At 58.5% G+C, this 15,344-nt stretch overlaps 1 protein-coding gene across 9 annotated transcripts in view; it reads left to right on the top strand.

Moving 5' to 3' along the window:
- Positions 1 to 15,344, top strand: part of MOB2 (MOB kinase activator 2) — a 78,309-nt gene that overhangs the window by 36,690 nt on the left and 26,275 nt on the right. The window contains exon 1 of one of the 9 annotated variants that reach the window (XM_081797577.1): positions 6,048 to 6,224. The exons of the other annotated variants lie outside the window; for them this stretch is intronic. Coding sequence (XP_081653703.1) covers positions 6,223 to 6,224 — 2 coding nt within the window. The 5' untranslated portion in view covers positions 6,048 to 6,222. Of the gene's footprint in view, positions 1 to 6,047; positions 6,225 to 15,344 lie in introns of those variants that run through there. 9 annotated transcript variants of the gene reach the window in all.

Raw genomic sequence — 15,344 nt, 5'->3', positions numbered from 1 at the left:
AGGATCATGGCCTGAGCCGAAGGCAGTCGCTTAACCAACTGAGCCACCCAGGTGCCCCAAATCATCTTGTCTTCTGTGGGGTTGCTTCTGAGTTAGGAAAATTGATCTCTTCTTCTTAGTTTATTGACTATTCATAGTTTTTTTTTCCTCTTATGGTTTTTTCTTTGCCATTTATTGTTTTTTTGGGGGGGGAGGGTGGTCATGCTTTTCTTGCTGATTTGCAATTGTTCTAATTTGCATATTAGAAATTAATTCATTCAGGAGCATGTGTTAACACCGCTGCTGATGCTGGACCAAGTGCTGTCCACCAAGGTGGTCGCAGAAAATGACAGGCCCATTTCCCGCTCTCATTGAGCTCATATAGATGCAGCGGAGTCAGAGGAAGACTGTAGGGAACTGTGTGAGTTTTGGAGGGTTGAGGGTCTCAGGTGACATTTGGGCTGGGAGGGAGGAGTCTGTTCCGAGGCTTTTTGGGGCTAAGGACACAGCATGACAAGGGTTGTGAGGTGACCGTCTGTGTGTGTCCCTGGGGCCAGGCTGGCATGGCGGGCATTGGGCAGGGGCACACATCATGTGGGGCCTCGAAGACCCTTGAGAGTCCGTGAGCCTTCACAGCAGTTGGGGTCCTGGGGGACTTCGAGCTAAGAAGGGAGATGAACAGGCAAGCCTTCTGAAGACTGGGGTGGGGGGCCACAAGCAACTCCCATGCTGAGGAGGCACCAGGGCAGGAGGCCAGGCTCCTGTCTGGACCCTCTGTCCCCAGGTCGGCACGCTGTGCTGAGTGTCTCCTCCCCACGGCTTCTCTGAGCCTCCCCCTGAGGAATCTGAAGTATGGGCCTCGGCATGTCAGACTCTGGCTTTCCTCTCGCTTTCTGGAACTCCCATACCTGATGCCTTCCTCCTCATCTCAGAGAAGAAAACAGCACTTCCAATTAGAGGGGAACGTGCTGTGGGGGAGCAGGCAGAGGGGGAGGGGACCAGGGTCCCTTTTCCCAGCACAGCCTCGGCCTTCCCTTCTGCACCTGTCAGGGCCGGGCCTGTCCCAGGCCCCACATCCACAACAGGATGTGGACGGTGCTCGGCCACAGGGTGGCTGCCGGCAGTGCTCTCGTATGGATGGAGTTCTGGGGGTTTGTGATCCTCATGCTCCTATTAACGGGGTACCCCAGGTGCCACTGGCTTTGCCTTGTGAGGCTATTGGGCCAGCTCGGTACCTCCTGGCGCCGTGTCCTCCCTAGACCTGCGCTGTGCAGTGCTCTTGGGCTGTATTGTGCAGGGCTGTGAGGGGCAGGCTGACCCTTCAGCTGACTGACTGGGGGTGCTGTGGGGGAGAGCTCGTCCCCACCCCCCTTTGGCTCCTTGGCCTGTGCCTGTCTCAGAGTAACCCCATCTCTGGAAGCTTCCCTCTGTGCTTCCACGATGTAGAGGTGGCCTTCTGTTTCTCTCCGGCATTTTTCTAATGAAAGGCTGTTCCTTCTATTTCAGTGTTTCAGGGTGGGGGGCAAGCTTGCCAGTGTTTGTGCTGAAGTCCCTGTAGGGAGTAAGGGCACTGGGAGGGGCCGGGCACAGGCGGCATCTCACTGGGCTCTGCTCCCCTCCCATGTGGCCTCCTAGCCTCCTTCCTGGACTGAGCCTGGGCTAAATCTTGCAGCCCAGGCTTTTATACCAGTGGGGAGGGCGGGGCGACGTGGCAGGACCCACAGTGCCCTATTCTTAGGCAGGCTGGGCTGCATGCCTGCTGGGCTTGTAAAGGCTAGGGGGTGAAGAGGGGCAGTCACCTGTCCCCTGCCTTGAGCATACTGGCCTTCCTGAGCCCATGCACTCTCCCGAGGGAGTCAGCGCTGGTGCGCCTGCCCCTTGTCTGTAAACACCACGTCTGGCACTCGCCTGGGCTCTGAGGTGGGCAGGGGAGGGCAGGGGCACATGGGCTTTGCTGCTCTAAACAGAGTGGTGCTGTTGAGTCAGTGGGTCTCAGCCAGCCTGCCACGAGCAGGCCGCCTTGCTTATGCCCTGGCCAGCGGGCGCTTGTCTTGGCAGATGCCAGTGTGGGGGTCAGGAGGGAAGACTTGCCAGAGGTGCCTGCCACGTGGCCTGGACGCCCCTGCCCTCTGTGGTCAGCGGTGGCCAGGGGCCAGGCAGGATGACTAGGCAGGCTTCAACAGCCACTTTCATTGTTTGGAGCTTGGCTTGACTTGAACTTGGAACAGAACGATTTTGGTGGTGTGGTGGTGCATTTCTCTGCTTTCTGGATGTGTGCTAATATCCTGGCGCCCAGCCCTGTGTGGGCCACAGCCTACCTCCTCTTCCCATCCAGGCGGCTCTTTCGGCCGGACCTCACACCTGCTCCCTGGTGACCTGGTAATCCATGGCTGCCCTGGTGCTGGGCTCCAGGAGAGCACTTGACCTCCAGCCTGACCCCTGCATGTCTTCCTCGCCTGCCACCCAGAGGTTCTTCCCTGACCACCTCAGCCTGGTTTACAGGGGTGTTGGGCAAGTGTGTGAGGAATGCAGGGTGAGCCCCGCTTGGCCATGGGCCCAGGCCTGGCCCCAGCTCTCCTCCAACCCCCGTGTCTACATTTTTGCCTTGCCCGAGCAGCTTTGGCCCCCACTCAGACGCCAGTACCAGGGTGAGCCTTGGAAGGGGCTCCTGTTTTCCGTGGCCAGTGTGCATAGGAAACGGGTATCCTGTGTTGGGCATTTCCTCTCTTTGGTGTGAGATGCAGCAGTGGTGGGTTTGGGGCTTTCTCCCTCCTTCCTCTCTCTGCTGCTGGGGCTGGAGGGGAGCAGCACAGCTGTGACAAGGTCACCCGGGGCCAGCTCTCTGCTCGGACAGCTGCTTTCCTTTCCAGATGTGCGCGTCCCCTCTTGGGGGGTGGGGGTGGTTCAGAGCAAGGGCTCTGGAGCAGACTCCCTGTGTCAGATCTCTGTCCCAGGGGATGTCCAGACACCTGGAGGGCGAGCGCACCGTGCTGGGGGGGGCTGCTGTTGCTGCGGACTTGTACGCAGGCATCACCCCCAGACACGGCGTCGCCCCTCGTGGCAGAGGCAGTGGGAATGGGCTGGGGACGCTGAGTCCCAGGGCTCCAGTGGCTTGTTCTTTGCCGCCCTTCCCCTCTTGTGTGCGCGGGGCTCGGGGAAGCCTGTGAAGGCTCTTTCTACCCAGCTCAGGGTGCGCCAAGTTAGGGCCTAGTGGCCTGGCGCATGCTGAGCCACGTCATGGGTCCTGGCCACTTGTGTGCAGGGGCACCTGCCTCAGTGGACCTGGCCCACTGTGGGCGGGATTGTGCCTCTGTCCTCTGTCCTGGACAGTGTGGAGTGGGGACCTCGGGCCGCAGGGCACTGGGTCAGCCCTGCTCCAGTGGCCCTGACCACAGGAAACCTGCCCCGAAGCCAGCCACCACCTCCCAGCCCAAAGCCCACTTCCTCTCCTGTCTCAGTCCTCCTACTCCCACTGCTGATGAGGTTCCAGCCTGGTTTTAGTTGTGTGACGACTCAAGCTTTCCCTCTTTCTGAACCCACGTGGGTGGTGACCGCCACGACATCGGCTGTCCGAAAGAACAGAAGTAGCATTCTTCGGGTCCCTCCCTAGCCGGTTCCATTAATGGGGGCAGCAAGCTCCCTGCCACAGAAGGTTTGCTTACATTCCAGGGGAGGAGCCTGGTGCGGTGGATGGGCCCTGCCTGGCCATGCGTGCTGTTGGGGGGCTGCTGGGCCCCCGGGTGCGGCCCTGGGAAGGGGGTCGCCGGGGGCTGGCTGGCTGGCAGCTTCTCTCCAGGCCTCACCGGCTGCTGGGCGGGTGGGACCTTCCCCTAGCGTGGGCAGAGCCACTGGTGCTTGTGCAGAAAGGGGCTGAGAAGACGGGGCCGCTGCCCAGTGTACAGACAGGGCATCACAAACACTCCGTGTGAATAGTTCGTCACCACGTAGCACGTGGGGAGAGCAAAGTTGCAAGTGTGTCTGCTTGTGGCTTTCAGATGAATAGACCACATTGCCGCCCACGACGTCCCGGAACCGGAAAGGGGCAGCATGCAGAGGCCCTCGCGGCCCTTCCCGTCCGCACCCCCTGACTCTAGATTGTGCACCGCGTGTCTGAGACCCACAGCGCCACTGTCCCCCTTGGTCCGTGGCTTCATGCAGCCTCCACTGTGTGGGACTCGAGGTTGGCGTCCCAGGCAGGAGCTCCTCCTTCCCTGTTGGCACATGGTGTTCTTTGTGTGTGCGTGCCTCCGATCAGTGAAGAGCACGTATTTACATTCGTCAGGACTCGCCAGTCTGAAGTGTGCACTTTGATGTGCTCTGACAGACGTGTGCCGCTGTCGGACCCCCTCCCCCCACAGTGACGCTATGGAACATTCGATGCCCCTCTGCCGCACCCTTGGCCACCACTGCCCTTCTCCCCGGCACGGTTGTTTTGTTCTTGCTACGATTCGTGTCCACGGGATCGCAGAGTGTCGAGTGTTTGGGCTCTGCCTCTCTCATGGCACTGATGCTTTGAGATCCGTCGGGTTGTTGTGTGTATCTGTACTGCGGTCCTTGTCGTGGCTGAGCTGTAGCCCCTTCCGCAGATAAGACACAGTTTGCTTAGCCGCCTGCCGTTGTTGGCATCTGGGTCGCTTTCAGCAGTTGGCGATCGCCAGCAGCGCTGCCATGAACCGTCCCGATCCCGTCTTCGTCTCTCCCGCAGAGGCCGTAGACCTTCTGGGTCGCATGGGAGGTGCACGCGTGAGCGGGGAGGACTGCATTGCTCCTGAAGCTCCCGCCCCTTCCGCTCCCGCCAGCAGCGCTCGCCTCTCAGTGGCCTCTTCAGCCCTCGTAAGCACACGGACCCCCCAGCCTGTGGGAGTGGGGTGCTGCCTTGTGGTTTCCCTGCTGACTGATGCTGAGCGGCTGCTCACGTGCTTCTCAGCCCTCCTTTCCTTCTTTGGGGAAAGTGTCTTCTCAAATCCCTTGCCCACTTCTTTTTTTTTTTTTTAAAGATTTTATTTATTTATTCATGAGAGACAGAGAGAGAGAAGCAGAGGGAGAAGCAGACTCCCAAGGAGCAGGGAGCCCGATGTGGGACTCGATCCCAGGACCCTGGGATCATGACCTGAGCCAAAGGCAGACGCTTAACCATCTGAGCCACCCAGGTGCCCTCTTGCCCACTTCTTAATGGGGTAGTTTGTCTTTCTGTTTTAGAGTTTTGAGAGTGCTTTATCTGTTGTGGACGAAAGTCCTGTGTCGCTTTGCAGTTTGCTCATCCTCTCTTCCAGTCTGTGGCTCATCCGTCATTGTCTTCTAGGGACTGCGCTGGCTGTTCTCCGTGTGACACTGAGGTCTTGCTCCTGCTGTTTCCCAGAAGACTTTCCAAGCTGGCCCGTGCTCCTTTCTGTGTGTCACGCAAGCTCCAGGGGGGCCAGGGTCAGGCAGGCAGGGTGCCAGGCTGGGTGCGAGCACCTGTCTGTCTCTGTGTCCTTCTCAAGGTAGCAGGTGTGCACACAGCGAGGCTGGGAGGCAAGGGGAGAGGAGTTCTGACACCAGCCGTTTCACTGCGTATGCTTTTGGGCTTTATGGATCCATTCTCTGAAACTGTTTTTTGCACCCTCTTTGGATGTGGATATACCGGCAATGGAAACACTTGAGCCAGCCAGGAGCCTGGTTGCCAGGTCCCTTGTCTTTACAGAGACATCAGGGCTCATCCAGTGTTTTGAAATTTTTATTTATTTATTTATTTATTTAATAATTTTCAGGGTTTTATTTATTTACTTGACAGACAGAGTGAGAGAGGGAACACAAGCAGGGGGAGTGGGAGAGGGAGAAGCAGGCTCCCCGCCGAGCAGGGAGCCTGATGTGGGGCTCGATCCCAGGACCCTGGGACCATGACCTGAGCTGAAGGCAGATGCTCAACTGACTGAGCCACCCAGGCGCCCCTGAAAATTTTATTGCTTCTTGTGCCAGTTGGACAGAAATGCCAGGAAAGCAGACAAAGGGTAGGGTGAAGTTAGCATGGTAGTGACCCTTCATCTCAGCTGGAAGGCTCTCAGGAGCATGTCCTCATGCCAGAGGCATCAGTCATCGAACTCTGTCTGCGGGTTGTGTTAAGAGCTCCCTGGGAAGATGACAAGATGAAGTCATAGCCAATGAAACAGTTCACGGGAGAAGTGAGAAAGTGCTTGCGTCCTCACCGTGTTCCTGGTGCTGGGACACGGCCATTCACAAATCTGGTGGTGCCCGGGTTTCCTGATGTGAGTCCTGGTGTGGCCATGGGGGGGAGGGGCATGACCAGTAAGCTGTGTGCTAGCAGAGAGCGAGGAGAACAGTGGGGGTTGACCGTGGTGGCGAGGGGCGGCGCCTCTGGGAGCTGACGAGTGAGAACCCGAAAGGTCAGGAGAAAGAGTCGAGGGAGGGCAGGAGTGCCTCAGCCATGAGGTGCCTGGGAGCTCCTGCTCTTAATGGCATGGTCAGGGGCTGGCGTGGCCCAGCAGTGCAGGGGTCACGGCTGGGGAGGTGAGGGCAGGAGCCTTAGGAAGAAAGGAGCACAGTTGCCTAGTGGTCCCATGCGTGCACGCACACACACATACTTGTATACACGTGCGCGCACAACTTACATAGATCCATACGTATAACTGCCCACATACACACTCACACAATTCACATGTAATGCACACCCACCTACATACACTCACATTTGTACGTGTGTACACACACGACTCATGCAGTCACACACACATACACACAAGTGTACACTCACGCATACAGAACTCACGTGTAATCATATACACGCATACACACACACAGTCACAGATACACACTTGGGCACGCATATGCAAATATATATACACTGCTTCACAATATGTGGCCTCTGGAGGAGTCCTCGTGTGGGCTGGACAGTCCAGACTCTTGTCTTACATAGAGAAAAGCAGTAGACACAGTGGATTAATGGCTGGAAAGCTTTCTTGGTCCACTCGATTGGGGGTTTGCGGAGACATTTTTGTGTTCATGCACCTGGCATCTGCCCTGTATAATGTCTTTAAGGGGTTTGTATGGATCTTCTTCATCGTGGGTTTTCTGGGTGTAAAAGGGGTATGAAGGTATCCACTCTGGTTGCCTCGCTGGGTTAGGAGGACCTGTTGAGATCATGCACGGGGGGCAGTGCCCGGAGAGTTCTGGTGTGCAGATGTTCTGTTGTTTTGCCTGGGCTCCTTCTGGGAGCCAGCATTATGCCAGCTATTCTGGATCTAAAAATAGTGATAATCCTGTCTCTGGCCTTCCAGGCCTCTGAGGGGGTTCGGGGCTCTCCACCGTTGCTGTTCAGTGCCGTACAGGTTCTCTCACCCAGGATGCCAGCGTGCCCTGAACTATATATCGTGACTCGCCTTGTTTCCGAGAGGGCAGGCAGGGTCACAGGTCTGGAGCGGCCGGAGAGGGCGTCAGAGGAGCTGCTCCCAAGGCCCGGCCCTTCTCTGAACCCTGCTCCCTCCTTCCAGCAGGCCTAGGCCGGCCTGTGCCCCCGGAGACACTGGGGAGAAGCCCCCACTCTTTCCCTGCTCGAGGGCCCCTTTCTGTGCAGTGGTGTCTATGCCTCCAGCTGCTGACGGTGGGATCTGCCTGCTTCGAAGGCCGCTGCGGTCCGTAGAACCAAGGTCCAAGGCAGAATGCGTGTTTTCTGAAATACCCAGCTCCTCTCTCTCCCTGAGAGGTGCCTCCTTTCCTACAGGCCCTTTGATAACCAGGAAGGAGGGAGAGCCGCCTGTCCGAAAGGTCTGGTGAGCAGGCGCTTCTTTCTTGTGGGGCTGAAGTCGGTGGCAGCCCGTTCTGGATTTCTTCCTGAGAGTGCTCCCTCCAAGCGCGAGGCTTGTGAGGAATGGTCCTCGCCAGCCAGGCTCGTCAGGTGGGGCCTCTTCTCCTGCCGGGTGCAGCCCTCACTTGGGAACAAAGCAGTGGGACAGCAAGGAGGCAGCTCTGGTGGCTCGGTGCCCCTGGCCTGGGTGGCCTGAGACGTCTGAGTGTGAGAAGGTACTCCACCTGTGGAGGGGCTCACCCGCCTTTGGAACCGCACGGGGCTGGCCACGTCTAGGCGGTGCTGGCTGAGCGCGCCCTTGTGCTCTGGGGGCCTTGCTCCGCTGACCAGTGCCTGGACAGGTTGCTGCATCCCTGTCTTCAGGGCTGGACGGGGCTCTTGTCAGGGCCGCTGGACCGAGCCGAGGGTTCTGTGCCTCCACACAACAGCAGACAGATGTCACCTGAGGTGACAGTTCCAGCACCATGGTCACCCAGGGCCTCTGGGCGGCTCTGTGGCAGCCTGGGGGCAGCCCTGTTAGCTGAGCCCTGCACTTGCATCCGCTCCTGTCCTCTGCCTCTCTCGTCCTGTTGCCATGCCCCGGGCCGCCTGCCAGCCCATCCCAGACTGGCCGTCCCGCCTTCTCCACACAGGTCAGGCCTCTGCTCATGGCTCTCCCACTCGCATCCTTCAGGGGTTCCCACATGCCTCAGGCACAGTTCAGACCTCAGCCTCGCTGCCCCCTGTCTCTTTAGCCCTCTCCACATGGCTCTCCTCTGCACACCGTCCTTTTCAGGGGTCTGCATGGGCTATTCCCTGCACAGATTCTTCTTTTCCTTGCCCTCCTGACTCCTCTTCCCTCAGCCCTCACCCGTCTGGACCCTTGCCCACAGCATGTTGGGGTCGGGTGCTCATGTGTGCTCGGGGCTAGGTGAGCTCACTCACTGCCCCACTCAGAGCTCCGCTAGGCGCTGGTGCACCTTTATGGACTGAGTGAAGGGCATGGATGTGCAGAGCCTGTGGGTGTGGACAGTGCGCCTCTCTCTCTCTCTCTCTCTCACGTACCACACGTAAGCTGTGTGCACTCCTTGGACAGGCTCCCTGAGGAGGTGGTCCCGTTTGCTGGGGAGCAGTATTCTGGCCTGAGGCTGCATTGTGGGTGTGGAGGAGCCAGGGGGGGCCTCAGCAAGCCCACTGCCACCATGCAGTAACGCTCTGCTCGGTGCTTAGGGCACCCTCAGCCTGGCCACGTGTCTGCTGCCTGTAGTAGATGTTGGCACATGGAGAGCGCGCCAGGGGTCAGAATGCCAGTGTTCACAAATGTGAGCCCCGCACCCCCAGGAGCTCGCAGGGCATGTTGGGGGTGAAGCCACCTTCCCCACATTGGCAAGCAGCACACATGCTGTCCTGTCCAAGTCACTGTGCAGTTAAAGGGGTGTGCGGACACCTAGGAGGCCGCCGCTTACGCCTGGATTCTTCTGGGGCTGAATGTCAGGTCTTCCTCCCTGTGGCAGTCCTGTGGAGGACAGGCTTTCATGGTGGCCTGCAAGGCCTCAGGTTGGTGGCGGGCAGAATGCACACACGTGGGGCTGTGTGCAGTTGGGGGGGATTGGGGTTTTCGGTGGCAGGCAGCAGAGCCCTGATGGGGTGCGGGTCTTCTCCAGAATGACCACATCAGAAAGACCTCTTTCTGTCCTCGCTTCCGTATTTAACAGCGGGCTGGCCGGCGCGCCCCTCTCCACACATGTTCTTTTTGTGCCCCCCCGTGTGCCAGGCACGCTCTCCGGGTATGGAACGTAGCGCTGAGGAAGCAGCATGCACCCCAGCCCCCCGATCTGGCATTTCCTGGGAGCGGGCAGGGCCAGCCACGCATTTCTGTGCGGCTCAGCCCAGCCCGGCACAGACTGGCCCTCTGTCCACACTTGTGGGAGGGGCGGGGGGGAGGGTGGCGCCCACCCAGCGCCCTCGCTCCCTCCTGGCTCCCAGCACGTTTGCAGAGAGAATCACTGTCCTGTCGTGGCCGCCCCGTGTCCCCCATCGTGGAGGGAGCAGCGAGCACGCACAGGCCCCTGGCCAGGCCTGGATGCTGCGCCAGGGGCATCTGCATGGTGCTGGCACGGTGTGGCGGTGCCCTTGGGGCGCCTGGGCCCTGCTGCTCCGGGCCTGGGGAGGCACTGGGGGCGGAGGCAACCTGCAGGAGCCAGGAGAGGGGCCAGGCTCCTGGCCGAGCACCGGGAGGAGGCAGGGGCAGCACGCAGCTGTGCTGGAGGACGCAGGGGTGGGGTGGGGGGGCTGGCTGCGTGTCGCAGTGCCTGACCCAGAGCAGGAGTCACGGGCACTTAACGCCTCCGGCCTTGGGCCTTCTGCTGCCTTCAGCTGGAGTCAGCTTACTTCAGATGGACAGTACACCTTTCCCCTGAGGACCCTGGCCCCAGGCAGGCACTGTGGCCCGCGGGTGTCCTTCTGCATCAGCCCTCTTGTGGGGCGACATGGTGTTTTAGGGGATGTGGCTCCCTTCCAGGCAGGTGCGTGTGTTTAGAGTTGCCATCCAGCCTTGTGTGGGTGAGTGAGCACCCGGGCAGCATCCTGGGACAGAGAGAACAGACCGGAGGGGCACGGGAGGGAGGAGGGAGACCCGTCGGCCACTGCCGTCCTGCAGTGAGAGCAAGGGGGGCTTCCGCCAGGGCGGCCGGGCCGATGCGCTCTAGATAGCCCGGAGGCCCTGCTGGCGGACGGGTGTGGCGGGAGCCGGGAGAGTGGAGCACGCGTCTCCTGAGGAGCCAGGAGGGGCCACGCTGGAAGGGCAGGCTGAGTGTACGGTGCCCGTCAGCACGGGACGGGAGCTGCCAAGGTCTGCCGGCCGTACCTGACACACACTGGCCTGTACGTGTTCCCGTGCGTGTGCACAGCCAACGGCCACAGGGCCCTCTCCACAGTCAAGGACGGGGACCCACCCATCAGTCCCTTCCAGGCAACCCCGGCATGCTTCTCTCGTTACGGATTAGTGACATTTTGCGCCCGCTTAGTGAGTGAAATCCCCTCAGCGTGAGTTTGCCATTGCCCACATTGTTGTGTGTGTCGGGAGGTCGTCGTCCGTGTCCTCGGGTGGGACTCTGGCACAGGCAGGCCTAGCCGGTCCATCTGTCCACCTGCCGGGGGCCGTGGGGGCTGTTTCCCCACGTGCGCACAGGTCTGTGTACAGACACACGCCTTCTCTTCCCTGGAGGGTCTGGGTCGAACGACATGTACGTTGAACATTTTAAGGAACTGCTGAGCCGTGTTGTGCGGCAATCACGCCCCCGACCCTGGTGCCAGCCGCGAGTGGGAGTCCCGGAGTTCGCCCCTGGTCAGCCCCGGGCGCGTGCCCGCAGGCTCCACAGTCGTGGCCCTTCGAGGGGAGCGAGGCCGTGGCTCGTGTGGTTTTACGCCGCCTTTCCTCGGGACCTAATGACCTCCAGCACTTCATCTGTGCCGACTCTGCTCCTGCGGTGAGGGGGGGTCTGCTGAGACCGCTTGCCTGTTTCCTACTGGGTTTGGTCTTCTTGTTGAGTCATGGGGGGCATTAAACCTTCTAGATGCAAGTCCTCTGTCAGACATGTGCTTTAAGAGGGTGTCCCTCGGCCTGCAGCTTGTCCCCAAGCAGCTTGCTGGGCGGTGTGGGCTCACGGGGGGTGGGGGGCTGCTCCTTGCTTCAGAGCCTTTTCCCAGTTTCCATTTTGGGAAGCCTCTCTTGCCGCGTCTTCAGGTTCATTCGTCCTTGCTCTTGCTGCGTTCAGTTGGCTGTTAATCCTATCCAGAAATTCAGTTTGGATCTTTTTTTTTTTTTTTTGAAGATTTTATTTATTTATTTGAGAGAGAGAGAATGAGAGAGAGAGCACATGAGAGGGGGGAGGGTCAGAGGGAGAAGCAGACTCCCCCCCCCGAGCAGGGAGCCCGATGCGGGACTCCATCCAGGGAGTCCAGGATCATGACCTGAGCCGAAGGCAGTCACCCAACCAACTGAGCCACCCAGGTGCCCTCAATTTGGATCTTAAAGCAAGTTTTCCCTGTCTCTCCCTAACATGCTCAGTGTTTCCTGCAGCTTCTGGAGCAGGTGGGGACACAGCTGTGCTGAGCTTCGCATGTTGTCTTCATCTTCTGTCATCTGGCCATTTTGGGGTCCTTTTCCATCGATTGCTTGACTCTTAACAATGGGTTGCATTTTCCTCCTTCCTTGAAGGCTTGGCATTCCCGACTAGATGAAAGACCATGTGAGCTCTGCCTTTTTTGGTCTGCATGTTTTTGTACGTTTATAGCTATTCCTGAGCTGTGTTGCTTGGACTCCTTTTGGAAACGGTTGCTCATCTTCAGTTCTTGTCTGTGTTCTTCATTTGCTGGGGTTATGGCGCTGTTCCACGGAGAGCTAATGCTTCTCACTGCTGATGCACACCTTCTCGAGTATTACATCTGACACCATGGGCCAAGTTTTTCCACTCTGACCAGTGGCGAAGGGACTCCTTCCAGCCCCCACGTGAGCCTCGAGGACTGTCCCTCCACCCCTCCCAGGTGGCTCATACCACCCCTCGGTAGTTCCCTTACAAACACAGCCCAGCCAGTGCTCGGCCAAGGACCCCCTGGGGCCCTGAGCACATCCGTGCAGCTCTCTCCTCTTGGGTGCCCTGCCCCTCAACCTCTGGCTGCTCTGGCCTCCCCAGCCTCCCAGTGGAGACTGGTCAACTCAGGGTCCCACTGGGCTTCTCCCTGTGGTGCAGGCTTACCTTGTCAGTTCCCGTCCCCAGGGTCACTGTGCTCTATTGTCTGGGGTCTTGAAAGCCGTCACACATTTTATCCAGTGTCCTGTTGTTTCAAGCAGGAGGTAAAGTCCGGTCCCTGTTACTGCACCTTGACCAGGGTGGATGCCCTGATTGGAAGTTCTGTTTTGAGGACCTTCTGGTTTGAAAGGTGTGCACACTTAGCAAAACCGAGTGAGGTTTGAAATTGCTTTTATTTCCCCAGATTTGCTTTCTTCAGTGTGTGAAAGCAGTGGGCCCTTTGGTGGCAAAGAAAGGCAGCCCTTGGCATGGGAAAGCCCTGTTTCCGTTCGCTCCTTTGGTGTGACGTGTGCGTTTGGGGGTGGGGTGCACACTGGCTGCCCTGTGGTCCCACTGAGCTTCCAGTCACGTCCCCCGGCCACGCGGTGATCACAGTGCCAGGCCTGGTGGGACCGCCGGCTTCCCCCCCCGCCACAGCACAGGGCCACCATGGAGCACCTGCCCAAGTCAGGACTGCTGGGTTTCCAGAAGCTCCTGGAACACACGTGCAGAGCAAGACTTGACTTGCGGCCCACGCAGGTTAGAGGGACAACTCCAGAGGGTACTCGTCTCCCTCGTGCCTCCTCTGGAGGAATGGAAGTCCCCACCCAGGCCAAGCAGAGGTGGGCCTGGGTGTGAGGAGATAGGACAGGGTCTCGGCAGGAGAGACATGCCTCCCTCCCTCCTGCTGGGCAGTTCTGGGGAAGTCAGGATAGTCACCACTAGTTGTTCTTAGACTTTGCTTTAAAAGTATGAGTTTGCCCCACAAAGTGCCCCCTTCCATTTGTTGTGAAAGCCAGTGGTGCCACTGGCCAAGTGCAGACCATGCCTGGAGGGGTCCAGGGAGCACCCTCACCCCTGCCACGTGCCTGTGTGCCCCACGTCCCCCTAGAAGGCCCCACGTGCAGAGCCAGAAGCCCTTGCTGTCCGTGCAGATGTGAGGAGGAAGACATGCTTTCCGTCACCGTGGGCAAGAGTGTGGCACTCCTGACCTGGCAGAGCGGTGCCTCTGTTGGTTCTCCAGGGATGTCGCTGTGGACCTGACTTCTCGCGCACCAGTTCACACTCACATGGGCTCTGCCGTACCGTGTGTGACATCATAATGCACTGCGGCCCGGGGCTTGACCGTTCCAAGGCAGCCCCCGCGCACTGAGGGAGGGTGCTGCCAAGGACGCCATGAGCCCGGGTGTTCACGAGCAAGCCTGTCTCTTGGCTGGAGGCTGGATTCATGTCCAGATTTTAAATGAGGAGTGTGTAGTTAAGGGTGAGGTTTCAGTGGGCATGTGGGCTCTAAGCTCTGTTCCGCATTCACACCCAGTAAGACCCTAATCTTCCTGTTCTCTTCCCTTCACCCCATCACCCGAGCTACTCTGAAGCAAATTCTGGAGCCGTGACAGGACAGGATTGCGTTTCCTTAAACAGAGAGCATTTTGTTATCATATCAAAGCAGCAGTCCTTGTAATAACATTACATATCCAATCAGTGTTCATGGATTCAAGGAAAGTCCATATGTTGCAGTTCGATGACAGGTTTTATAATTCTTTTTTAGCTTTGTATTTTGAAATGATTATAAACTCACAAGAAATTGCAAAAGCAGCCCGGAGAATCCAGTGTCCCATTCAGCCAGCCACCGCACACAACTGCGGTGTAAGAGGGTGACGTTGGCACAGCACTGTTGACTAGGTTGCAGACTTGACTCGGCGAGTCTCTCAGTCCGCAGGCCCTGCGCCATCTCTGTTCTCCCTGTGGGCCCGTGGAGGAGACCCAGCAGCCACCCCGTGGGAGAGTTCAGCACATTCCTCCGTGTGTCCTGTAAGTCGTCAGCTATCCCGAGACACTAGTTGGATGGAGTTCTTCTTCTTTGGGGGTAAGACTCCTCGGTGGGGGTGGTGTCCCTCCAGTCGGAGGCTTGTGCTCTCGGGCTGTCTGTGACTTGCTTGCGGACTCTCGACCGCTGCCCAGAATCACTCCTTTGTTGGCATTACAAAGGCCCCATCGCAGCCTCCCTTCCCCGCTGGTCAGATGGAATACTTGCGTAAGGAAAACCTTGCCCTCCTCAACTAAGCAGTCTCCTTGAGGAGCGGGACAAGTGCTCACTCTGCCCTTTCATTGACTGTCCTTCAGAATAGGCTTTGGTTCTTTGCCATCCTCCAAAGGTAAACAACAAAGTGTTTTTGTGAAGAAAAGTACCGTTAGACAAAGGTTTGAACATCTCTGTTTCAAGGGTTGGGTTGTTGTCCTTCCCTGTATCCTTAAATTGCCCCACCCTTGGCCATGGAATGTCTTCAGGCTAACTCTGAGTCATGGTGACGGTGATCCTCCTGGCGTCAGACACCGTTGCAGTCCTTTCCCCTGACAGCAGGGTACACACCTGGAATCCGTGCTCGGGCACCCGCCTGGCTGCCACAGGGGCAGCGACGTGTAGAGGCCACAGTCTGGACATCAGGTGTGCTCCCCGCTTCTGAGCTGGTTATGTTTTCTTGGCCTTCTCGGTGGACAGAGGTAGAAAAGGTGTGAGTGTAGAGGACCCGTGAGTTCTTCTGGGTCCTTCAAATCCAGGTTCAGGACCTCCCCTTCATCTGCATCTCCACACCTCAAAGCCTGTTCTCAGCCATACCAACCCCCTGTGCCCATTCCACGCCAACCATACCCACAAGAGGAGCACAGAAAGCAGAAACCCCGCGAGTGGGAGCACGTGCAGGGTGGACCCTCCCGCACACTCAGCGGGAAAGGAAGCCGGTGCAGCAGCCGTGGAAAACGGCGTGGCGGTTCTCAAACAGCTGAAAATGGAGTGA

The sequence above is a fragment of the Leptonychotes weddellii genome, chromosome 11 (genome assembly GCF_054177405.1).
Source record: "Leptonychotes weddellii isolate Sample4059 chromosome 11, ASM5417740v2, whole genome shotgun sequence".
Classification (NCBI taxonomy): Eukaryota; Metazoa; Chordata; class Mammalia; order Carnivora; family Phocidae; genus Leptonychotes; species Leptonychotes weddellii.
This window is presented reverse-complemented; position numbering and strand designations above follow the sequence as displayed.